Source organism: Elephas maximus, chromosome 1, assembly GCF_024166365.1.
Source record: "Elephas maximus indicus isolate mEleMax1 chromosome 1, mEleMax1 primary haplotype, whole genome shotgun sequence".
NCBI classification, from domain to species: Eukaryota; Metazoa; Chordata; class Mammalia; order Proboscidea; family Elephantidae; genus Elephas; species Elephas maximus.
This window is the reverse complement of record NC_064819.1, coordinates 103,630,591-103,651,256: the sequence shown is the minus strand read 5'-3', so window position 1 is coordinate 103,651,256 and position 20,666 is coordinate 103,630,591. Positions and strand designations below refer to the sequence as shown.

The 20,666-nt window shown below is 39.8% G+C and overlaps 1 protein-coding gene across 4 annotated transcripts in view; it reads left to right on the top strand.

The window, feature by feature from the left end:
• The window catches only part of KIF6 (kinesin family member 6), a 560,205-nt gene that overhangs the window by 125,858 nt on the left and 413,681 nt on the right, over window positions 1-20,666 (top strand). For 3 of the 4 annotated variants that reach the window (XM_049891330.1, XM_049891334.1, XM_049891323.1), the window contains one exon: window positions 18,725-18,854. The exons of the other annotated variant lie outside the window; for it this stretch is intronic. In XM_049891330.1, the coding sequence (XP_049747287.1) occupies window positions 18,725-18,854 (130 nt within the window). The remainder of the gene's footprint in view (window positions 1-18,724; window positions 18,855-20,666) is intronic. 4 annotated transcript variants of the gene reach the window in all.

Genomic DNA, 20,666 nt, shown 5'->3' with positions numbered 1-20,666 from the left:
AGTATAATATGAAGAGTGCTTGGTTAAAAGTCAGGAAATTCAGATTCTAGACCCAACCCAGCAATCTTAGATAAATTCTTTCACTTTTCTGGCTTTCTCTTTATTAAATTTTGGCATTTGGGGTAAATAATATTTAATAGTCTTCCAACCTGTAATGTCCAGAGTTCAAAGATTGGTGGCCTTCACAGGTTAGGCCATATTTAGTGACACATCTCCCCTTCACAGAAGAAAAAGAAGTGAGTTAGATGTTTTTTCCTCCTCCTTCCAGAAAAGAGTCAGCCTGCTGAAAGCAAGGGCAATGCCTAATCCACTCTAGGTCCTCTGTACTTTCCAGCATGCCTGATACTTAGTAGGCATTCTCAATTAATGTTGGTCTGGTTGTCTCTACAGATGTTGCTAGCTTTCTACCTTTTCTTTTTTTTTCTCTTCATTTTTTTTAAACAGACTTTATTTTTTAGAGCAGGTTTAGGTGTACAGAAAAATTGAGCAAAAAGTACAGAGAGTTCCCATATATTCCCTCTCCCGTAGCACACTGTTTCTTCTATTATTAGGATCTTGGCATTAGTGTGGTACATTTGTTACAACAGATGAACCAAGATTGATACATTGTTTTTAACTAAACTCCATAGTTTACATTAGGGCTTGCTCTTTGTGTTGTACAGTTCTGTGAGTTTTGGCAAATATACAGTGTCATGTGTCTACCACTACAGTATCCTACAGAATAGTTTCAGTGCCCCAAAAATGTCCCCTGCTCTACTTGTTCATCCTTCCCCTCCCCACCTTCTGAACCACTGGCAACCAGTGATCTCTTTAGCTGCTGCTCCTTCTTCGGTAGCTTTGCCCTCTTGTTGGAGAATGAGTTCACCAACTCAAATCAAAAGTGACCTCAGTTACAAAGCAGATATATTCAACAACCTAGCACCAAAAAAAGAAGGTGATCTGAAACATGTTTTTATTCTTACGTTTTGAACTATCATCCCATGACAGAAAATCTCATTAAAAAAAAAATGTCATTAAGAAAGAAGATTCACATGTCCTAGCTATAGTGGTTAAGCATTGGGCTGCTAACTGAAAGGCTGGTGGTTCGAACCCACCAGCCACTCTACGGGAGGAAAGTATAGCAGTCTGCTTCCATAAAGAGTATAGCCTTGGAAACCCTACAGGTCCTACAGAGTAGCTATGAGTTGTAATTGACTTGATGGCAATGGTTGTAACCTGTTTAAATCAAACACACTCAGTACAATAAAATTCCAGAACAACACAAGAATTATATAGTGCTTTTTAGTGTGGGGATACGGGATTTGACTGGCATTGAATCTTCTAGTTTTCTGGGGGCTTTATACAAGGGTTTTCCTTTTTCCAAGATCATAAAATAATTCTTTATAATGGAATTCGACATTTGCTGTCCCTAGATTAAATTAAGAATCTGCTCTGTTAATCTAGTTTCACACACTCTTGAACTGGGACAAGCTCTAACTCTAAAATCCTATCTACCTGGTTGAGTGATTTCACTGTTGTGAACTAGAATGTCCCAAACACTCTGAATGCCTTCCAAAAATAGTAAACATAAAGTGTCTGTTGACCTTCGTTCCCTCTTACAGTCATCCATGTGAGGGACAATTGCAAGATACTCATCCCAAACCCTTCTACATTCTTGTAATAAGCTTAACCATGTAAAATCAAACTCAAGGTCATTTGGGTGTTGCACAGTAATAGCCATTAGTAACAACTTACCACTGAGCAACACAGCACCCCAAATAGCACCTGCAGGATGCTCTTCTCACCTGCACTATTCCTGCTCTGAGTGCTGTTGCAGAAGTATTTGTCTATAAACTGCCTTGTGGGCTTTCTATATATGATGTCAGGGCTGGAAGCTAAAGTCAGTTGCTTTTTTCAAATGTTGCTACAGGAGGTGGAGTAACAGGAACTCCCATCTATTGTTGGTGGAAATACAAGCCGATACAGCTACTTTAGGAGGAACCCTGGTGGGGCAACAGTTAAGCACTCAGCTGTTAACCAAAAGGTTGGTGATTCAAACTCACTCAGTAGCTCTGTGGGAGAAAGACCTGGCAATCTGCTTCTCTAAGGATTACAGCCAAGAAAACCCTGTAGAAGCAGTTCTACTGTGTCTCATGGAGTCGCTGTGAGTTGGAATCAACACCATGACATCCAACAACAGCTACTTTGGACGATAATTTGGCAGTTTCTTATAAAGCTAAACATAGTCTTACCAAATGATCCAGCTAATGCACTCTTAGGTATTTAACCAAATCAGTTGAAAACTTAGGTCCACACAAAAACTTGTACACGAATGTTTATAACAGCTTTATTCATAATTGGCAAGAACTGAAAGCAACTGTGATACCCTTCATAGCTGAATGGATAAACAAACTGTGGTACATCCATACAATGAAATATTATTCCACAATAAAAAGAAATGAGCTATCAAGCCATGAGAAGACATGAAGGAAACTTAAATGCACATTTCTAAATGAAAATGTTGCATATTGTATGATTCCAATTCTATGACTACCTTAGTTATCTAGTGCTGCTGTAACAGAGATACCTCAAGTGGATAACTTTAACAAAGAGAAATTTATTTTCTCACAGTGTAGTAGGTTACAAGTCCAAATACAGGCGTCAGGTCCCGGGGAAGGCTTTCTCTATCGACTCCAAAGGAAGGCCCTTGTCCTCAATCCTCCCGTGGTTGAGAAGCTTCTCAGGCACAGGGACCCCGTGTCCAAAAGATGTGCTCTGCTCCTGGTGCTGCCTCCTTGGTGGTATGAGGTCCCCAACTCCTTTTCCTTTTATCTCTTGAGAGGTAAAAGGTGGTGCAGGCCACACCCCAGAGGAACTCCCTTTACCTTGGATCAAGGAGGCGACCCGAGTGAGGGCGGTGTTACAATCCCACCCTGATCCTCTCAAAATAAAATTACAATCACAATACTGGGAATCATGGCTTAACCAAGTTGATACACACATTTTGGGGGGGACATAATTCAATCCATGACAATGACATTCTGGAAAACTCAACTGTTGAGACAGTAAAATGATCAGTGGTTGCTAGGGATTCATGTGAAGTGGGAGGGATGAAGAGGTGCAGCATGGGCTTTTAGGGCTATAAAATTACTCTGAGTGATACAGTAATGGTTAGCGCAAGACGTAATTTGACAAAACCCATAAAACTACAATACAAAGAGTGAATCCTAAATGTAAAGCATGGACTTTAGTTTTTAAAAAAGAAAAAAGAGTGAACTATCGATACATGCAACAACTTGAATGAATCTCCAGGGAATTATGCTGAGTGAAAAAAAGCCAACCCCAAAAAGCAATGTTTGAAATGACAAATTTATAGAAATGGAGAACAGATTAATGGTTGACAGGGGCATGGAGGGGAGTGGAAGAGGGACGTAGGAGTGATTACATGAGGGCAACAGAAGGATCCTTGTGGTGATGGACTGTTTTATATCTTGACTGGCTATGGATACACAAAACTGCCTGTGTGATAAAATCACATAGAACTGAACACACACACAAACACACAATTGAGTACAAGCAAAAGTGCGGACATCTGAGTAAGATTGATGGATTGTATCAATGCCAGTATCCTGGTGTGATACTTTAAAATAGTTTTCAAGATGTTACCACTGGGTACATGGGAACTCTGTATTATTTCTTACAATTGCATGTGAATCTGCAGTTATCTCAAAATAGTTTAATTTAAAAAGCAATTGACTGTATATTTATATATATGAATACATATGCATATACACATATGTGTATTAAATCTATTCTGTATTTAGTAATTTAAAACAAAAATAGAACATTTATTTTTAAATGCTCCTTGTGTCACATGCTATAAAGGGAATATAGTCAGAATCTAAGTATGCCTCAAGAAGGAAAACAGTCTAACTGTTGGCCTTAGCCCTAGGGAAAATAGTCACCTTACTTTAGTGTAATTTTAGTACTCCTAAACAGGGAAGCACATTCCATTTAAGGTTCCAAAGACTGTCATGGTTATTACAGTAAAAAAAAAAAAAAAAGTCAGTAAACTCCAGCATGAAGTATTGAAATCTCAACTGTGCTTGCTTTAAAAATAATTTGTCACCAAAGGGGAGAAAAAAAAGAAGTTACCAGATGTTAAATTTAACTCACACATTTTTAATGCCTACTATATATAAATGAGGAGCCCTGGTGGTATAGTGGTTAAATGCTTGGCTGCTACTGGCCAAAAGGTCAGCAGTTTGAATCCACCAGCCACTCTGTGGAATCCCTGTGGGGCAGTTCTACTCTGTCCTATAGGGTTGCTATGAGTTGGAACGGCAGCGGTTTTGGTTTTTGGTTTGACGTATAAAACACTGCTAAGTGCTGCAAGAGTTACAAAAGATGATTCATGCATGGTCCCTGTCCTCATGGATTCAGGTATATATTCAACAAACATTCATTGAGACCCAACTCTGCTCCAGTCACTGTACTAGGCACTGGGTTTATTGACATAACCCTGCTTTGACGGTACTCATAGCAGCGTAGATAAAACTAGTACACAGGTAACATAAGGTAGATTATGATAAACATTGTAGAAGAGGTACAAAGAATGACAAGGACTCATAAAGAAAGAAATCACATCAGGTTGGGGAATGAGGAAAAGATTCATAGAGAAGATAACACATGAAATAATCCTTGACAGAAGGGGTAGGACCTGGAACAGTGAGGTATAGCATTCATGAGGAGACAAAGGCAGGGAATTTGGAAACATAGAGCTTGCTCTGTGGCAGCTAATAGACCTGTTTGACTAGAACTCAGGAAGGGAGTAGGTGAGAACATTGAGACTGGAAAGATATGAATACAAGGATTTAGCAGGCAAGATGTAGCCCTTGGAGATATTTATTCAAGGGCATAGCTTGATTGGAGCTGTGTTGTAGCAAGAAAAATCTGTCAGCAGTGTTTAGGACTAGAAGAAGATGAGACTGGGGTTAGAGAGACACAGAGCATCGTGGGAGGTTACTAGGGCTATTTAGGTGGCACTGGGAGTAAAAAAAAAAAAAAAAAGGAGGCAAAATTGGAAGACATCATAATCCAGCAGCTTAAAACTTAATAACTAGGTATGAGAATCACTTGGGATGCTTGTTAAAAATGCAGATTCCTGGCCTACACTCCCCCCAAAATTCAAATATGTTTAAATAAGCATGCCAGGTGATCCTGATGCAGGTGGTCTGCACTGCCTTAATCTTTTCCTTCATCCCCCTAGGGAAAATTCTTTTTGGAAGCATCAGGAAAATCTCTCGGAAGATACTAGTAAACCAATGTTTATTACACACCTCTTGTGTGCCCGTCTTTATGCAGGGGCTTTACTCACATAATCTCATTTAATGAAGCAGGTATTATACTCCATGCTTTACAGATGAGGAGACTGAAATTCACATCAGTTGTGTGATCTGTCCCCAAGATTTCTTGTCTGGTAGAACCAAGACAACAACCTCCGTCCATCAAGCATCAGAGCTGGGGGTGCTGGTGCTCTTCTCTTAGAGATCCCTGTCATCTCCCAGTGTTCCATCTGAACTCGGAGCAGACTGGTCTCTGGGCTTTTTCTGGCTTTCAGGTTCCATTTGTGTCAGCTGGGTCAGCCAAAGTTTTGAATCCAGTTCAGCTCAGTACACTTCCTTTGAGAGCCAGTTGTGGGTCAGATACTCTACAAGGCTCTGAGAATTCCCCTTCCTGACCTCCATGTGCTACCAGTCTAGTCAGAGAACAGACTCATAGGCTGGTCATTTCAGTCTTACATAGTATTTAATAAGATGTCCTGGATTCTCTGGAGGCACAAAGGAGGACCTAGAAGTTCAGAGAAAGCTGAAGGAGAGCTGCAGCGTTATGGTTTACAACCTCGCCTGGGCCTTCAGCTGACTAGGTGATATCTTCATGAGTCCATCTGTTTTCTCCCATTTCTCACAATAATTATACTCAATGTTCTTCTCTTTACTCAAGTATTCCCTGCATCAATTCTCTGTGAAGCTGATTGTGGGTCCTTACCTGGGAGAGAATATGGAAGCTGTTAAACATGAACTTTTCCAGCTTTCTGTCCCCCACCTCTACTCCTACTCACCTATTTCCTTCAGCCTCAGGATGATGTGTCCAGCCAAAGGCCAATTCCTCCTCCTGTGCTCTGGCTGCGTCTTTAGTGGTGTCCTTCAGAACAGTGCACTAGATCAGCGCTTCTCAAACTTTAATGTCTGTGCAAATGGTTTGGCCATCTTGATAAGGTGAAGATTCTGGTCCAGTAGGTCTGGGTCAGGCCTGAGATTTGGCATCTCTAACCAGCTTCCAGGTGACACAGATGCTAGTGATCCAGGAACACTCAGTCTTTGAGTAGAGAAGTTCACAAAGATGTTGAAAACTGGCCACTCAGGACCTGTGTCAGCCCAGGCATACTTATTTGGCATATATACTTTGTTTTAAATATTTTTAAATTTTGGTGCCTTTAGCTGGGGCATGCATCTTTCAGTTCCTTTTTCTATTGTATTATACTTGTCATTTGTGTTATTTGTCTGGCCTTTATGGGCATTCGAGGAGACTCCTGTGCCTATAAGCATAGTCCCCAAATCTGAAACGAACTTCAAGCTTTTCTTAGACTAAGCAGTTACGGATGGGCCTGGGGGGCAATCTCTTGAGAAGATGGGGGTGCTGTCCTGCCGGATGACCTGAACGAGTGATCGATGACTGTCCCACTATATGTCCATCATGAGTTGGCCGGGGTCTGCGTTCCTCAGGAAATGGAACACTGCCAGCGACCATGGAAGAGGGAGTAGAAGCCTTCCCAGCCTGGGAATGTCACACTTGTACTCAAAGCTTTTCCAGCTGGAGTAATACAAGGGGGATGCTGCCTTCCTCCTACTCTGAGTGGCCAACTGAAAGAGATCGTTCTTAGTATCAGAAATGTCTTAGGAGGTGTTAGCTTTCACGAGCAATAGCCATTTATTATGCCTAATAACTGGTGTGTAAAAGGATGGGAAGAAACAGCTGTTGTATTTTCACTCATGTATCTAGGATGTAGAAAAACATCTGTGATATTTAGAGTTTTCAGTCACATGAGTGTAACTAATTAAAGGGAGAAACATTATCACCTCAGTCTATTCCATTTTCCTCCTGCTTAAAGGAAACCCTGGTGGTGTAGTGGTTAAGAGCTACAGCTGCTAACCAAAAAGTTGGCAGTTCGAATCAACCAGGTGCTCCTTGGAAACCCTATGGAGCAATTCTACTCTTCCCTATAGGGTCGCTATGAGTCAAAATCGATACAATGGCAATGGGTTTGGTTTTGTTTGTTTTTGGTATATAAACAAATCCATATAATTTCTTTTTCTATGATTAAGAGATGAAATAGATTTTTTAATGAATGGATTGGTATGCATTTGTGTTTCTGTGAGTGTATGGCCCTATAGTTACTTTATGGAATTAGGCCAAATAATAAATTTCATTTAGTGATGGATTATTTGTGAGCCTGGAACATCGGAAGGAATGGCTTAATGTAATGGGGAAATAAGCAAAGGGTACCAGTTTAGGAGGGAGGATAAAAAGCACGGTTTTTGATGTCTAAAAGATTCACTTTTGAAAAATCATCAGATGGTGTAATGGGTTGAACCGTGTCCCCCAAAAATATGTGTCAACTTGGTTAGGCCATAATTCCCAGTACTATGTGGTTGTCCTCCATTTTGTGCTTTTCCTGTGTGTTATAAGTCATAATCTCTGCCTATGGTTAAAGAGGATTAGGGTGGGACGTAATACCCTTGCTCAGGTCACATCCCCGATCCAATATAAAGGGAGTTTCCCTGGGGTGTGGCCTGCACCACCTTTCGTCTTACAAGAGATAAAAGGAAAAGGAAGCAAGCAGAGAGTTGGGGAACTTCATACCACCAAGAAAGCAGTGCCAGGAGCAGAGTGCATCTTTTGGACCTGGGGTCTTGTGTGGAGTAGCTCCTAGTTTGGGGGAAGATTGATGAGAAGTCTGACAGACAGAAGGCCTTCTCCTGGAGCTGATGCCCTGAATTTGGACTTTTAGCCTACTTTACTGTGAAGAAATAAACTTCTCTTTGTTAAAGCCATCCACTTGTGGTATTTCTATTATACCAGCACTAGATGACTAAGACAGATGGTGACGTCCTATAGGCAATAGGAAAATGGATGATAAGCCATGGCTAGATAAATTAGATTTGGGAGCCATTTGTATGTTGGTGGTTGTGAAGTGATATTGTTTGGGGACAGAAACATTTGGTTAGATTAATATTATACAGGAAGATAATCCTATCAAGTTATTAGACATTTGTGCTAAAACTTTATTGTATTTGAGCATAATTTTGAAGAAAATAAAGGAAATGTGAATGAAAGAATCATTTCATATGTATGCTATGTCTTAGTGAAGTAACTAATGACAATAACCAACAAATAAATAAATGAAATCATCTATGAGGAAAATGTTGATTTTTCCTACACATTAATGGTGCCTATTATGGTTCTTTGGAAACCCTGCTGGTATAGTGGTTAAGTACTATGGCTGCTAACCAAAAGGCCTGCAGTTCAAATCCACCAGGCACTCCTTGGAAACTCTATGAGGCAGTTCCACTCTGTCCTGTACTAAAAAAACAGTCTCTAAGAATCAGAATCTACTCAATGGCAATGGGTATTGTGGTTCTAGGAGCCCCTGGGTAGTGCAAATGGTTAAACACTTCGCTACTAATAGAAAGGTTGTCAGTTCAAATCCACCCAGAGGCCCCCCATAAGAAAGCCCTGGTGATCTACTCCTGAAAGATCACAGCCACTGAAAACCCTGTGGAGCACAGTTTACTCGGAAACACATGGGGTCTCCACGAGTTGGAATCGACTCAACAGCAGTTGGTTTGGTATTTTTGGTAGTACGGTTCTGTCTTTACCTATCGTGGATAATTCTCATTTTGGTTTTGCATTTTCATAGCAGTGGCTGGCAGCTTCCAGTTCCCTATCTTGAATTTGGGTGACGTTTGTTTTCATAGAACATGAAAACACATAGTAAAAGGAAGAAGCTCCTTGGAAGTGTGAAGATGTTTCCACATTGCCACCTTGCATCCTTGAGCATTGTTGGATAAATTACATTAAGTGGCTTAATCTATTGTTCATTTCAATTCTGCATCTCTTCAGATAGGGAATAAATCACATACAGGTTGCCAGCACCTCTGAAATGGCAAATGTGTAGTAGCAGAATAACCTTAGGGTGCTAGATAAATTTTTCAGGAAATCAAACTTATTAGAGTTCAAATCTAATAATATCATGATTTAACATATAGATAAATTAAAAATGATAATGATGGTAATATTTAGGAGGGGATATTTACCAATTGAAATGTAAGACTATATGGATAAATAAACAAAAAGTCATGAGAAGAATCAGAATATTTTACAGCTTTGAATTTAGGCTTGTCCTTATTTGATAAAGTATTCGGTTCTTGAGAATACCAGAAGGATGTTTACCTGTGTTTTATTGACTATGCAAAGGCATCCGACTGTGTGGATCATAACAAATTATGGATAACATTGCGAAGGATGGGAATTCCAGAACACTGAATTGTGCTCACGAGGAACCTTTACATGGATCAAGAGGCAGCTGTTTGGACAGAACAAGGAGATACTGATTGGTTTAAAGTCAGGAAAGGTGTGCGTCAGGGTTGTATTCTCTCACCATACCTATTTAATCTGTATGCTAAGCAAATAGTCCGAGAAGCTGGACTATATGAAGAAGAACGGGGCATCAGGATTGGAGGAAGACTCATTAACAACCTGCAATATGCAGATGACACAACCTTGCTTGCTGAAACTGAAGAGGACTTGAAGCACTTGCTGATGAAGATCAAAGACCACAACCTTCAGTATGGATTACACCTCAACATAAAGAAAACAAAAATCCTCACAAGTGGACCAATGAGCAACATCATGATAAATGGAGAAAAGATTGAAGTTGTCAAGGATTTCATTTTACTTGGATCCACAATCAACAGCCATGGAAGCAGCCGTCAAGAAATCAAAAGACACATTGCATTGGGTAAATCTGCTGCAAAAGACCTCTTCAAAGTGTTGAAGAGCAAAGATGTCACCCTGAAGACTAAGGTGCGCCTGACCCAAGCCAGGTATTTTCAATCACATCATATGCATGTGAAAGCTGGACAATGAATAAGGAAGACCAAAGAAGAGTTGACGCCTTTGAATTGTGGTTTTGGCAAAGAATATTGAATATACCATGGACTGCCAAAAGAACGAACAAATCTGTCTTGGAGGAAGTGTGGCCAGACTGCTCCTTGGAGGCAAGGATGGCGAGACTGCATCTTACATACTTTGGACATGTTGTCAGTAGGGATCAGTCCCTGGAGAAGGATATCATGCTTGGCAGAGTACAGGGTCAGTGGAAAAGAGGAAGACCCTCAACAAGGTGGATTGACACAGTGGCTGCAGCAATGAGCTCAAGCATAACAATGATTGTGAGGATGGCGCAGGACCGGGCAGTATTTCGTTCTGTTGTGCATAGAGTCGCTATGAGTTGGAACCAACTTGACAGTACCTAACAACAACAACATTAAGTTCTTAATATGCTATATTTCTTTTTTAAAAGAAGCTTTAGTGGGCTATATTTAAAAAAACTCAGTTTCTAAAGTGTCATGTGATCAACTGTATTAATTATTGGTAAAAAAGATAATGTTAAATAAAATTAGAAAGAAAAAATACATGTTTCAAGTTATGAGAAAGAGTTTTCAAAATATCTCAGTGGTAGTTAAATGGACAAAATATCTATTACTTTTAGCCCATTTGGTCTAGATCAACACCAACACAAAAAGATATTGCAGGTTCATAAAATGTTCTCAAGTGATGTGTTCCAAATATTTGTATTTTATAACAGAGTAAACCTTTCAGAAGTTTGTTTTTATCAATCTGAAGAAAATCGGCTTTTGAGATTATTTCAAGACAGAAAGGAGGGCCGGACTCGTATTGTCCTTAGGTGCCGACGAGTCAGTTCTGACTCATGTTGTTGTTGTTAGGTGCCATCAAGTTTGTTCCGACTCATAGCAACCCTGTGTACAACAGAATGAACCATGCGCCATCCCCACAATCCCTTCATGCATGAGCCCATTGTTGCAACCACTGTCAATTCATCTTGTCAAGAGTCTTCCTCTTTTTCACTGACCCTCTGCTTTTATCTAGCATGATGTCCTTCTCCAGGGACTGATCCAAACATGATAACATGTCCAAAGTATGTGAGACATAGCCTCACCATCCTTGCTTCTAAGGAACATTCTGGTTGTACTTCTGCCAAGACAGATTTGTCCATGGTATATTTAATATTCTTTGCCAACACCACAATTCAAAGGTGTCAATTCTTTTTCAGTCTTCCTTATTTATCCTCCAGCTTTCACAATGTATATGAGGCGATTGAAACACCATGGCTTGGGTCAGGCGCACCTTAGTCTTCAAGGTGACATCTTTGCTTTTCAACACCTTAAAGAAATCTTTTGCAGAAGATTTGCCCAATGCAGTGCGTCTTTTGATATCTTCACTGTTGCTTCCGTGGCTGTTGATTGTGGATCCAAGTAAAATAAAATCCTTGACAACTTCATTGTTTTCTCTATTGATCATGATGTTGCCCATTGGTCCAGTTGTGAGGATTTTTGCTTTCTTTATGTTGAGGTGTAATTCATACTGAAGGCTGTGGTCTTTGATCTTGATCAGTAAGTGCTTCAAGTCAAGATTGTGTCATCTGCATAACGCAGATTGTTAATGAGTCTTCCTCCAAAATCCTGATGCCCTGTTCTTCAAACAGTCCAGCTTCTCAGATTATTTGCTCAGCATAGAGATTGAATAGGTATGGTGAAAAGATACAACCCTGACACACGCCCTTCCTGACTTTAAACCACGCAGTATCCTCTTGTTCTGTTTGAACGACTGCATCTTGATCTATGTTCAGGTTCCTTATAAAAACAATTAAGTGTTCTGGAATTCCCATTCTTTGAAATGTTATCCACAATTGGTCATGATCCACAAAGTTAAATGCCTTTGCATAGTCAATAAAACACAAGTAAACATCTTTCTGGTATTCTCTGCTTTTAGCCAGGATCCATCTGACATCAGCAGTGATATCCCTTGTTCCATGTCTTCTTCTAAATCCGGCTTGAAATCCTGGCAATTCCCTATGGATATGCTGCTGCAGCCACTTTTGAATGATCTTCAGCAAAATTTTACTTGTGTATGATAGTAATGATGTTGCTTGCTAATTTGCACATTCAGTTGGATCACCTTTCTAGGGAATAGGCATGAATACGGATCTATTCCTGTCAATTGTCCAGGTAGCTGTCTTCCAGATTTCTTGCATAGACAAGGGAGCACTTCCAGCACTGCATCTGTTTGCTGAAACATCTCAATTGACATTCCATCAATTCCTGGAGCCTTGTTTCTCGCCAATACCTTCAGTGCAGCTTAGACTTCTTCCTTCAGTACCATTGCTTCCTCATCATATGCTGCCTCCTGAAATGGTTGTATGTCCACCAGTTCTTTCTGGTATAGTGACTCTGTATATTCCTTCCATCTTCTTTTGACGATTCCTGCGTTATTTAACGTTTTCCTCGTAGAATCCTTCAGTACTGCAACTTGAGGCTTGAATTTTTTCTTCAGTTCTTCTAGCTTGAGAAACGCCAAACGTGTTCTTCTCTTTTGGTTTTCTATCTCCAGCTCTTTGCACTTGTCATTATAATACTTTAGTTTGTCATCTTGAGCTGCCCTTTGAAATCCATTCAGCAATTTTACTTCATCATTTCTTCCTTTCTCTTTAGCTACTTGACATTCAAGAGTAGGTTTCAGAGTCTCTTCTGACATCCATTTTGGTCTTTCCTGTCTTTTTAATGACCTCTTGCTTTCTTCATGGGTGATGTCTTTCCACAACTCGTCTGGTTTTCGATCATTAGTGTTCAATGGGTCAAATCTGTTCTCAAGATGGCTTCAAAATTCAGGTGGCATAAACTCAAGGTCGTACTTTGGCTCTTGTGGGCATGTTTGAATTTTCTTCAGCTTCAACTTGATCTTGCATATGAGCAATTCATGGTCTGTTCTCCAGTCAGCCCTTGGACTTATGATGATATTGAGCTTTCCACAGATGTAGTTGATTATGCTGTTATGCTGTTTGATTATGCTGTCGCTGTTTATGCTGTTAAGAAAGGTATTTGCAATGAAGAAGTCGTTGGTCTTGAAAAATTCTATCATGCGATCTCTGGCATTGTTTCTCTCACCAAGGCCATATTTTCCAACTACTTTCCTTCTTCTTTGTTTCCAACTTTTGCATTGCAATCACCAGTAATTATCAATGCATCTTGTTTGCATGTTTGATCAATTTCAGACTGTGGAAGTTGGTAAAAATCTTCAATTTCTTCATCTTTGGCATTAGATATTTTGTGCATAAATTGAATGATAGTTGTATTAACTGGTCTTCCTTGTAGGCATATGGATATTTTCCTGTCACTGACAGCGTTGTACTTCAGGAAAAATCTTGAAATGTTCATATTGACAATGAATGTGACACCGTTCTTCTTCACGTTGTCATTCCTGGCATAGTAGACTATATGATTGTCCGATTCAAAATGGCCAATACCAGTCCATTTCAGTTCACTAATGCCTAGGATATCAATGTTAATGCGTTCCATTTCCTTTTGGATGGTTTCCAGTTTTCCTAGATTCATACTTTGTGCATATCAGGTTCTGGTTATTAATGGATGTTTGCAGCTCTTTATTCTCATTTCGAGTGATGTCACATCAGCAAATGAAAGTTCTGAAAGCTTGACTCCATCCACATCATTAAGGTTGACTTTATTTGAGGAGGCAGCTCTTCCTTAGTTGTCTTTTGAGTGCCTTCCAACCTGAGGGGCTCATCTTCTGGCACATATCAGACAGTATTCCACTGCTATTCATAAGGTTTTCACTGGCTAATTCTTTTCAGAAGTAGACTTCTAGGTCCTTCTTCCTAGTCTGTCTTAGTCTGAAGCTCAGCTGTAACCTGTCCGCCATGGATGACCCTGCTGGTATTTGAATACCAGTGGCATAACTTCCAGCATCACAGCAACACACAAGCCCCCACAGCATGACAAACTGACAGATGCATAGAGGAGACCCCATACTTACTCCTTCTAAAAATTTGCATCTGTCCTTTTCCCCAAATCTTCACCATAGAGAGCTTTTGTCACTGTGGTTAGAATGTGTTCGGGGAGGGGGGGGAGGGGAATCAGTTGACAACCACCAAGCTAGAGAATATTCTCTTTTTTGAAATGAATGGTGGGAATGTGTTTACATGTGAAACATTCCCAGTTATTTAGAAGAGCCTTGTGGACCATCTTCCATTTTCATGAGGCCTGCCTGCAGTTGCTGTTACTCCAAGTCAAGGTAATTAGACAGGGTTGCTCCTAGAAAGCATGACATCCCTGCCACATCGGTTGGAAAATTGTTATAATATGATGATTTTGTTAGAATACACTTTACTGCCATCTGACAGACATTTGCCATAATAAACGTACACATCCACGAGGTGAATGGCACCCTGTTGGACATGGTGCCATTGTGCAGTACACAGCCTGCACACACATATGGTATATTTGCAAGTAGACAAAAATAGAAATCTCCATGACAACACTTGTCTATACTATGAAAATGAAAAAGCATATTCATTGCAGTAGCTCCTGAAAAGTTCCTTAAACAAGTTGGTGGTGATGAAATGTTGTGGAAGTAGAGTGTTGGGTGCAGGGGGTTCTTTCGTTGATGGCTGTCCTTATATAAGGAAAAACTTCCATTATTGAGAACAAGAGCTTGGCTATTGCTGTTTATATATCTTCCAGTCAGGAAGAGCCTACAAATTCCAGCTGCTTAGCCAAATGGAAAAGATTCTCTGTTTACAGAGAAAACACAGGCTTGCCCCTTCTCCATCATTAAGCAGGCCGAGTATACTTAGCAGAACTTTTCCACTTAGGTGTCCAAGTTAAGGCTATCAGTGACTTCTTGCTTGAAATCTAAACATTTTAGAAACATTTTGTAGGGAAAACTATTCACAGGCCCTTTCAAAAAGAATCAAATAAATAAATAGTTTGGGGGGTTTCCATTTTGGAATTAGGATGTTTATTTAAGAAGCTCTAATAAAGCCCTCTTTCAAATTCATGAAAATTATAGTCAGAACCAAGTGGAGGACTAAGGACTCAGGAAATAGCTATTGATTTACAGAGACAGAGAGAGAAGGAAGGAGGAGGAGAAGAACAGGGCAGGGCTAGGGGAGGAAGTAACCTGATGCAGAAACTTTTGCTTAGGGTCCTTATTTCCTCCAACTTTAAAAAACTATTTCACCAGCATCATAGTTGAAAGCATTTGCACTCCCCAACCAGCCCTCCTAGGCAAGTGGGAGTACCTAGGACCTGGCTTAGGCTAGACATTTATGAGCATAGGCAAGGAAGTGGGTAGGGCTGAGGCATGTTTGCAAGGCTCAGTGCAAAAGGGATTTTCAGTGAAGGCATGCAGGGCAATAAGGAGAAGTCCAAAGCCTCATACCTAAGGGTTTTGACAGAAACCAGGAAAGAAGAGAGTTCTCTGAGGAGAAATGGCAAAAGAGACCCTGATTGGGAAGGAAGAGTTGTGCCTCAGAAGATTCCAGAAGGATGCCAACAATGGAGCCATTTATAGGGTGCCTGCAGATGAACCCTAAGCAGGGAGAGAGCAATGAAAGAAGTCAAACTCATTTAGACACCAACCTGCCTTTTCATTTACTTTTTTAAAACCTTCCATGGACAAGAAATCATAAAATACGAAGGGAAACATGGTATCAGAAAAAGTTGAAAAAAATGCATAGAGATGTGTTACAAAAGACAACTGAAAGTTCTAGGCATAAAAACCTGGAAAATATTCAAATTATATTCTGGTTGAAGTGACAAAGCTGGAGAAGCACCTGGAAATCAATGTAGATGTGAATAGTTCGGAAGTAGCCACATTGGAGGTCAAAAGCTCTGAGTGACTTAGAAGAAAAAGTAGCTTAGCCAAATGCATTGATGACATTTAGCAAACATTTTCTACCGTAAGCCTCTAATTATTCTGTGTAAATATAATCCTAAATCAGTGACTCGTTTAGGTTGTCTAAAAAGTGAACACTCAGAATCCCATCCTTGCTTGTTTTCCATATTTTCTATTTCAGTGAAGTAGCCGTGAAAGATATATGTATGACGTGCCCCTATCATCACTTACCTTTTCTGATACAGAATGATAGCAGTCCTATGGATGTTTAGGTAGATCCCTAATCTCCAGTTGAGCATTAGCTATGGTTGTGGTTAATGTTGTGTGGCTTAGTTTACCTGCCAGCTGCGTGTTCAGGAAGGTAGAAAAGAAACCTCCCATGGGAGGGCATGTTTTTTACAATTGTAGTGACCTGTTAGTATGTGGCCCATCACCGTTTTAGGCTACAATCAATAGGATAAGTAACTTTTCCCTCAAGGTTGGAGTGGAGCTGGTTGGAAGGTAAAAATAAAGACACCAGAATCCCCCTCCCCACACTTCTGCTTCATAGAGTTATTAAAGATGAAGTCAGTGGTTCTCAACCTTGGCTGTGCATTAGAGTCACTTGAAGTTCTTAGAAATCCTGATACCTAGGCCACACCATGGACCAATCAAATCAGAGTCTCTTAGAGCGTGAACTAGGCACCCTCTGTTCTCAGGGTTGTTCCTATATGCAGCCAGGCGAAGCCGACTAGATTAGAAATGGTGCAGGTGCCTGGCATACATTTGGTGCTCATCAGTGTGAGCACGTCCTTGAACCCTTCCTTACTATCCTACCTCTCCCTTTTCTCAACTTGCATGGGAATAGTACTGTATCTGCCTTAATCTTACAACATGTATCACTGTTGACTTTGCGGCAGAGTTGTAGAATTCGTTTTTGACTTTGTGTGGAAAAAGAACTCTCCATTATTCTCACTTTCAATGTGTCTTCCCATCACTTATTTCATGCCTTTGTCTTCCTATGAATATTACTTAACTTCTTTCACCTTTCAGCCCAGAACCTGTGGATTTAGGAAGAATTCTGACTTCTATGTCCCTAGGGTTTGAATTTAACCAACCCTTTACATCTCAAGCGCTTCAGAAGGACCAGGTAGACAAAGTTTAAGGAATAAAGGGGGCTCCTAAAAACAGAACGCATCCATTTCAGCTAAAAATGCATTCCTGTTTTCCAAACATTTTTGAACTGTTAAGCATTTTTAATAAGCTCAACTATGAGTCTTGTTCAAAAATAAATAAGTTAACTTGTTTTCATTAAGCAAAAAAATCTTTTTCCATCTTAGCTAGTATTGTTGAAGGAGACAAAAAGGAGTCCAAAACTTGGCAAAGAGTACGTTATTAGTGACATATTGGTCACAGATGTGCTGGTAGAGCTCCATTTTCTCCCTGCAATTAATATTTTAAGTACCCACAAATTACATATAAAAGTTCAGATAACCTCCTTGCAAAAGGGAACGATGAAAAAATTATGATACGTCCAAATCCTCATTCTTAATGTATTCTAAATATGTTCTTATAAATAATAAGTGATACATGTCCATTTGCTAGTTCTGCTTTTAGCGGAGAAGTAGTACTAGATGATGCCAACATTTATTTATCTCCATCAATTCCAAATGTTGTAAGGAAGTGAAGACGCCTGGAGATACCCTTTGGCGATGCTTGAAAATTTTAAGATCCCCTTTCCTTAACAGTTTTTAAGAAATTCAGTTTACTTCTCCAGAGGCAGAAGGAAACTCTCTCTAGTAACTTTATGGCTCAAATCTGTAGACCTTTGAAGCAGAGTATGAGGAACTTGGCCAAATTTTGTTCAGTTGCAGAAAGTCCTAAAAAGACTTTAAAGGGGAGTATTGATAAGCCAACCCTGGAAACAGGGTTAGGATTCACCAGGGAGGAAATGGTGTTGGCACCAGGCTGCCCTTTAAGGCAGTTTTAATAGGCAAATGTAATTCCAGACCTAATTTCTGACTCTAAGAATGAAATGGAAGAAAAAGTCATGTTGTAAAGGAAAAAGGATCAAGACATTTTATGTGATGGGCATACAAATAATAATGACAAACTAAAACAGTCTTATAAGTCTTCTTGAGATTTTTTTACTCACTCTGATGAGAAAGCTAGACAGGGGAATAACTCCTAAAGGGATGACAGATACCTCTATTTTCATCATGTTTAAGTTAATGAGGAGCTAACCAGTTTGAAACGCCGTATAAATTGAAAGTGATATGAAACTGAACAAAAGGGGAAAATTAGAAGAAGAATTAGTGCATTGCCTGTATAAGAAACTGAATTATGACACAGAAGAAATGATATGACCTAGTTTCCTGATACATAGGTAGAAGATAATCTATTTGCATTTTTAATTCAGCAAGAACATGCATTTTACGATGATTTAGTGATCTGATGATTACAAAGACAGGTGGTGTTAAATCATGAGCTCGTAATATAATTTTCAGCCCCAAAGCTATCGGATAGTGCTATCAAGGGAATGTCAGTGTTCGATGCTAGTCCAGTGCTGTCTAGTACCTTGTGTATTATTTGATTTTATAAGTTCAAGATGTCATCCTGTACAACTTTTGAAAAATAAACCTGTAGGAAGGACACCAAGTTCTTTTCATTCTCAACAGTACCTTGTTTTTCTTGCTTCCAATTTCCCTAGGAAAGTGACAATATTGGAGGACACTGATCAGAACATTCACCTGAAAAACCTGTCTCTTCATCAGGCAACCACAGAGGAAGAAGCTCTGAATCTGCTTTTCTTAGGAGATACCAACAGAATGATTGCAGAGGTAATAAACTTTTCTCTGCAAGAGCCCTTTCCATATTATAAGAAATAATAGAATTTTAGAGGCAGCAAAGACCTTAAAATAATCTTGTCCAAATCTCATTTTATAGACAGGAAGCCTAGATTCAAAGAGGCAGGGAAACTTGCCTTCTTCTACCCATCCTCACTGGTTAGTTAATGAGCAGAGACTAAAATCTAGACCTCCAGACTGTCAACCCACTGCTTTACCTTACTACATTGTCTGCTTTTTACTTTGCATTTTTATATAAATATTTGATGCTAAACAATGGCAACTCATTAAGTATCTTAATTATAGGAGTACCAGCACTGAGGAGCCCTGGTGGCACAGTGGTTAAGAGCTCAGTTGCTAACCAAAGAGTCAGCAGTTCGAATCTACCAGCTGCTCCTTGGAAACCCTATAGGGCAGTTCTATGCTGTCCACTCGGGTCACTATGAGTCGGAATCAACTCAGTGGCAGTGGGTTTGGTTTAGTTCCAGTACTAGTTGCTGTCTAGTCAATTTCAATGTATTACGTTCCCATGTGTGTCAGAGTAGACCTGTGCTCCATAGGGTTTTCAATGGCTGAATTTTTGGAAATAGAATGCCAAGCTTTCTTTCAAGGTGCCTCTGGGTGGACTCAAACTTCCAGTCTTTAGGTTAGTAGCCAAGTGTGTTAACAGTTCATACTATCCAGGGACTCCTAATTATAGACAGTTTTGCATAATTTTTTAAATTTCAAAATATGCAATCCTAAATTCAAATTGTCTATATAGCATATGTTTACATATCCATATATTTTCATGTATTAAATGCGTTAGTATTTATAAAGCATTTAGAACAATGTGTGGAACACATTTGCGCTATTATTGGCAGATCTGGGGAAAATGTCATGGTGTGTAGTATAAGTATGTCTCAGTGCAATATTTGGGGTATACTTGTACTAAACAGGATTCATTGTTTATCTGAAGTTCAACTCTAACTGAGCATCTTGTATTTTACCTGGCAATCTTAGGCAGAGGCCGTGATTGACCCAGCCTGGTCAGGAGCCCAAACCTAAACCAATCACTGACTGGAGATGGAGAGTCAGGAAGTTCTCATGCAGCCACACTTCAGTGAAAGGAATGGGGCGCTGTTGATGGTGGTGAAAAAGTTACTGTTGTCACTGGTGCTTTCCTTTTAAAACATTCTCCCAGAGTTCTATGTTTTCACCTTGACTTTGGTAACAAGCAATAGGTTAGAAAGCTGAGAGGGTAAGCAGTCTGAGAAAAATCTCCATCAACTGGCCCATTTCAACTCTCTGGAACGTACTACCTTAGATTCAAGAGAGACAAGTAGAAACCAAATTCAGATAGTGAAAGCGTGGCGTTGACAATCTGTTATTGTGTTGGAATCTTAGCTTCGTTTTTTTTTTTAGTTGTGCGTCAGTATTTTTGAATAGGCTGACTAACTTAAATATTTTGAGCTTATGTGTCACATATAACATGTATTTAGAAAAAAAGAGTTGACCCCAAGTTCATTCCGATTTATATTGATCCCATGTGTGTCAGAGGAGAACTGTCCTCCATAGGGTTTTCAATGGCTGTTTTTCCAGAAATAGATCTCCAGGCCTTTCTTCTGAGGCATCTCTGGGTAGACTCAGATTTCCAACCTTTTGGTTAGCAATCAAGCACATTAATTTTTTGTACCACCCAGGCACTCCAAGGTGTATTAAAAAAAAAAAAAGATGCTGTTGAGTTGATTTCAACTCATAGTGACCACATGTGTGTCAAAGTAGACCTGTGCTCCATAGGGTTTCATTGGCAGATTTTTTAGAAGT